This window comes from Dendrobates tinctorius, unplaced genomic scaffold (assembly GCF_039654945.1).
Source record: "Dendrobates tinctorius isolate UK_male_01 unplaced genomic scaffold, ASM3965494v1 ptg000184l, whole genome shotgun sequence".
NCBI classification, from domain to species: Eukaryota; Metazoa; Chordata; class Amphibia; order Anura; family Dendrobatidae; genus Dendrobates; species Dendrobates tinctorius.
Window position 1 is genome coordinate 1257760 of NW_027361851.1, and position 6000 is coordinate 1263759.

Here is a 6000-nt window from a genome sequence, read left to right on the forward strand (position 1 = left end):
CATTTTTTTCCGCAAAATTATATTTTTGCCCCCAATTTTTTATTTTCCTAAGGGTAACAGGAGAAATTGGACCCCAAAAGTTGTTTTGTAATTTGTCCTGAGTAGGCTGATACCCTACATGTGGGGGTAAAACACTGTTTGGGCGCATGGCAGAGCTTGGAAGGGAAGGAGCACCATTTGACTTTTTCAACGCAGAATTGGCTGGAATTGAGAAAAGACGCCATGTTGCCTTTGGAGAGCACCTGATGTGCCCAAACAGTGGAAACCCCCCAATTATAACTCCAACTAACCTCAACACACCCCTAACCCTAATCTGAGCCCTAACCCTAGCCCTTCCCTAACCCTAACCCTAGCGGGAAAATGGAAATAAATACATTTTCTTTTAGTTTTATTATTTTTCCCTAACTAAGGGGGTGATATCGGGGGGTTTGATTTACTATTTATGGCGGTTTTTATTTTTGGCAGCTGTCGCACGCTAAAAGACGCTTTTTATTGTAAAAATATTTTTTGCATCACCACATATTGTGAGCTATAATTTTTCCGTATTTTGACCCACCGAGTCATGTGAGGTCTTATTTTTTGCGGGACGAGTTAACGTTTTTATTGGTACCATTTTCGGGCACGTGACATTTTTTGATCGCTTTTTATTCCGATTTTTGGGACGCAGAATGAACAAAAACCAGCGTTTCATGAATTTCTTTTGGGGGGTGCGTTTACACCGTTCCGCGTGCGGTAAAATTGATAAAGCGTTTTTATTCTTCGGGTCAGTACGGTTACAGCGATACCTCATTTAGGTCGTTTTTTTATGTTTTGTCGGTTTTTTGCAATGAAAACAATTTTATATAAAAAATAATTATTTTTGTATCGCTTTATTCTGCGAGCTATAACTTTTTTATTTTTTTGCGGATGATGCTGTATGGTGGCTCGTTTTTTGCGGGACAAGATGACGTTTTCAGCGGTACCATGGATATTTATATGCGTCTTTTTGATCGCGCGTTATTGCACTTTTTGTTCGGTGGTATTATAATAAATCATTATTTTTTGCTTCGTTTTTTATTTTTATTTTTTAAGGGGTTCGCTAAAGGGGTTAACTAATGGGACAGTTTTATAGGGCAGGTCATTACGGACGCGGCGATACCAAATATGTGTACTTTTATTGTTTTTCGTTTTTTTTATTTTGAAAAAATGGATTTATTGGGGAATATTTTTTTTTTTTTTTTACTAATTTATTTAGCGATTTTTTTAAAATTATTTTTAACACTTTTTTTTTTTTTTTTACTTTATAAGGCTAGTTTCACACTTGCTTTTTTTTGCAGCGCGTTTTTCCCGCAAAAAAACGCATTAAAAAAACGCATACAAAAGCATACAACTGCTGCGTTTTTTTCAAGCATTTTTATGAGCATGCATGAAAAAAACGCAGCGTTTGTATGCGTTTTTAGTGCGTTTTTACCGCGTTTGCGTTTTTTTCCAACATTAGGTGGCCCCTCACACTAACCCAAACCATGACTTTACTAACCCTAACCCTGACCCTAACCCTAACTAACCCTAACCCTGACCCTAACCCTTAACCAAACCATACTTAACCCTAACCCAAACCCTAAACCCTAACTAACCCTGACCCTAACCCTAACTAACCCTAACCCTAACTAACCCTAACCCTGACCCTAACCCTTAACCAAACCATACTTAACCCTAACCCAAACCCTAAACCCTAACTAACCCTGACCCTAACCCTTAACCAAACCATACTTAACCCTAACCCTGACCCTAACCCTTAACCAAACCATACTTAACCCTAACCCTGACCCTAACCCCAACCCTAACCCTGACCCTGACCCTAACCCTAACCCTAAACCCCTTTAACTAACCCTAACTCTAACCCAAACCCCTAAATTCCATGGTTAAAAAAAAAAAACGCTTGTGCAAAAAAACGCATACATAAGCATGCCAATGCGCACATATGCGCACCCATAGGCTATAATGGCCATTTTTAGCGCAAAACGTGCGCATATGTGCGCATGCGCTTTTTTGCAGGGCCAAAAAATGCAACATGCTGCGTCTGGAAAATACCAACGCACACCCCAAAAAAACGCAGCGCATGAAAATCGCATACGTGCGCATGCCAGCGCGCAGGTATGCGCACCCATGTTAAATATAGGGGAAAAAACGCATGCGCACATATGCGTTTTTTTCCAGCGCAAAAAAACGCAAATGTGAAACCAGCCTTACCTTGTCCCAGGTGGGACATCACTGTCCTGTGACAGATCGCTGATCTGTCACATCACAGATCACTGTGACAGATCAGCGATCTGTCACAGGCACTGCTGCAGACTTCTTCATGCCTGCGCTTTGCAGGGGCAGTGAGGAAGTCAGCTCCCTGCAGGCCCCCGTCGCCATCTTGGATCCGGGGGCCTGTAGGGAAAGAGCCCTCCGCAGCAGCGCTGCACATTGCGCTGCCGTGGGGGGCTCAGGGAAGCATGGCGGGAGCCCCCTCCCTGCCGATGCTTCCCTTTAACCCCCGGTACACCGCGATCGCGTTTGATCGCGGTGTGCAAGGGGTTAACGTGTCGGGGGCGGTCCGTGACCGCCCCTGACACATTGTGCCGGGTGTCAGCTATGATAATTAGCTGACACCCGGCCGCGATCAGCGGCGCTCACCACGTGGGCGCCGCTGATCGCTGGGACGTAATATTCCGTCCATGGTAGTTAGGTCCAGGGTCACATGGACGGAATATTACGTCCTTTGTAGGTAAGGGGTTAAACCCAAGCTCAAAACTTCTTGTTAAGCCCTTAGTCAAGACATGGGTAGAGAGATTAATTACCTCCAAGGCATTCTGGGTTTTGGACTTTTTTTTTCCATTGATTAAGGTGGGGTCATTCATCTTTTTCTTCTGAGATTTCCATTTACGTGCTCCCTGTTTAAATAATCCGAGCCTCTCCTGGTGCACACTTTGTAAAGAGCCACTAGTTGAGGATTTAAACAAACTCCAATATTCCATATTTTCTTTTGGAGGCATACGAGTAGCTGAAGCTGTACTGATGGAAGAAATGCCTATCCTGGGTAACAATAGATATCTTTAAAAAGCATTAGGCATTCGCTTTAGTCCTCTCAGTTCATATATGGCTGCCTACATGTTAATTAGGCTGGATCACGTTGGCCACATCCGATTTCCTACTTTTATAACTCTATTGTCTAAGAGGCTGTCAGCTCGGAGTGCATTTTAATTGATGGTCACTTCTCTTTGTCTCCCATCTATACATCACAGTTTTACGCATTTCTCATATGCTAAACCATGTAATTTAAATAAAGGCGGCTAGATGGTTAGCTCTTGTTTCGTACTGCAACAGCGAGAAAGGGAGTGGGGAGAATACCCTTTCACTACAGAGTCATGGAAATTTAAATATTTACTATGACTTGAACAATGCCTGAAGTATGGTAAGGTCACTTATTTTATCCGCTCAAAAAACTTAGTTTATGAAACATAGAACCTTCAATGTCTCCTCCACCTTCACTGTTGATGCTAAGAAATCTAGTGGCAGGGAGTTTAGATTTTTTTGTCCGCAACATACCTTTGCATAATTTTTAATGCCAGGAAAGAAAAAAAATATATATTTTATTTAATGTTTACAATTTTTTCTGATTACATGTTGTCTCCAACTAAACATTAGCTTATTAGCTTGTATGTCTCCTAGGATTCTTGTACAGCATTGTGCTTATTCTTTATGGGACTAATGAAGACTTGATGGCTAGAAAAATTCGAGGTCCTGTAATGACAAAATGTTTGAGCCGAGATTCCAATGGAGTATGTCAAGGTAAGTTACACATTTATTGTTGTCCATTGCACTGTAAGATGCATGCACATAAATATCCGGGAGCAGAGGCGGTAGATAAAGCAGTTTGCTCTTTGAAGTTAGCAGATTTGTTTAGTCATTTTTGTATTTTATTTACCTTTGTTTATTCATTTTAATTTTTTTTTTTTCAGAAAAAATATTTTAGGATTATATAGTGGCAAAATGCAAAACATTTAAGCTAGGGCTATATTGCAACATTGTTCTTTTACCATTGGGTGTTGGGGCCACCGAATCACAATGCTTACTTGCTGAAGTATAGTTGCAGCTTGCACGTCTCACCGTAACCAATTGACTTTTTGTGCCCATTGTGATATAGAATCACAATTCTGGGACCTGTGTCACCATGAAGCCGTAGACTTAGTTATGTTGACATGTACCTCTTAAATGGTCTTAAGAAAAGAGCAAAAGTCCACAGAGGTTTTCTCATGAAGATGGAGAATATGGATCTCAAAGAGGGTGGCCCCAGCTTCAGACCATTTCTATTAAGCGGTTGTTATTCTTGCTAACAAAGAGCGTCCCTGTGGGACTCTATAAATTTTTCATAAAATACAGTACATAAAAAGACAGAAGTATTAATATTAATTTTTGTTTTGCCCTAGAGTGTGCGCCACCATTTTATACATTTGGAAACTACTGCATGTCGTATTGCCCACCAAAATACTTTAAGGCTGTACATTCATTGGAGAGAATGGAAAAAGAGGCCAGGAACCCCAGAACTACTCGTATATGTGCCAAATGCCACCCTTCCTGCTATACTTGCAGAGGTGATTCTGCTAATAACTGCACTTCTTGTCCACCTTTTTCTACTCATGATATTCGACAATGGTCCTGTTCAAAGATTAATTTTCCAAGGCTATATTCTAATGCTGACTCCGTGATGGTCCCTGGAATTGCCTTATCGGCAGTTATTGGTATAGAGCTTGCTATGATTATGTACTTCTTTATTTCCTCCTTCTGCTTGCTCTTCCTGAGAAGAACATCAATGGACTGTTATGAATTTTTTTATGTCCTCTCCGCTACCTTTAGTAAAAATGAAATTGGAAAGACAACAACTACTACTCAAAAACATGTAAAACAAAGATTCCTCTCTTTTGCTCAAGGTGCTGAGAAGGGGGCAACCATATAAGAGCATTCAGAGAGAAAAATGCGTCGCAGTACTTTTAGATCGTTGCCAATATTTTTGAGTCGGAGATTTAGTTCAGTGTCTAAAATAAAATAAAGCTTTAACTACTAGACCTAAATATTTTGTAATCATTGACTGTGTGTGTCGTAATCTAAATATAAAAATATATCTATAATATAACACTGGATGCGTCCTTATGTCTGAAGCCAGTATAGACTGCGCCTGCATGGTGTGACCGAGTCAGAAGGATGCATCCAGATCGAGAGGAGGATGGGGCTGGAGGAGGAGTGTGACGCCAGAGATAGCGGTATGCATATGCGCTAACCTTTTACTATGATCTCCGGCGAGATTGGAAGATGAGTGTGCCATCGGAGTCATCAGCGTCTGCTCATCGTGCTGTCTCCAGCACCATTTTATTGAAGCTAAGTTTGCACACAGTGTCTTCAACAAAATGGGGGCGGACAGTGCGGTATGCGCACTTGCTGACTTGGGCACCATTTTGTTTAAATATTTAACGCAGACTACGTGGAAAGGTGAGCAGGAGTGTTTTTTTTTGTTTTTTTTTCTATGGAACAACAGCAGTGCAGGCAGAGTGGAGGAGCATATACCAAAATGTGTGAGGATGAGGGAGCATATAATAGGATGGATGGGGGAGCATATACCAGAATGGAGGACCAGGATGCCGGAGCATATAATAGGTTGGATGGGGGAGCATATACCACACTGGGGGAGCATAGAATAGGATGGTGGACCAGAATGGGTGAGCATATAACAACATGGGGGACCAGGATGGGGGCACGTATACCAGGATGGCGTAGCATTATACCAGGATAGGGGAGCATATACGAGGACTAGTTGTTGAACTCTTTCTATGCCCAAGTATTGAGCATTTTTATTGGTACATATTAGTGCTATGTTAAAGGGAACCTGTTACCAGAAATAATGCTGTTAACCTACTGATAGGCAGTTAATCTGCAGGTTAACAGTGTTACGCTGCCTGGCGCTTGCACGCAGCCAGATGCAGC

General features: G+C 41.6%; 1 protein-coding gene across 4 annotated transcripts in view; it reads left to right on the top strand.

Moving 5' to 3' along the window:
• The window catches only part of LOC141055106 (proprotein convertase subtilisin/kexin type 4-like), a 264894-nt gene extending 259807 nt beyond the window's left edge, over window positions 1-5087 (top strand). For all 4 annotated transcript variants that reach the window (XM_073552061.1, XM_073552062.1, XM_073552063.1 and 1 more), the window contains 2 exons: window positions 3694-3813; window positions 4452-5087. In XM_073552061.1, the coding sequence (XP_073408162.1) occupies window positions 3694-3813; window positions 4452-4978 (647 nt within the window). In that variant the 3' untranslated portion in view covers window positions 4979-5087. The remainder of the gene's footprint in view (window positions 1-3693; window positions 3814-4451) is intronic.
• The last annotated feature ends 913 nt before the right edge of the window (window positions 5088-6000 follow it).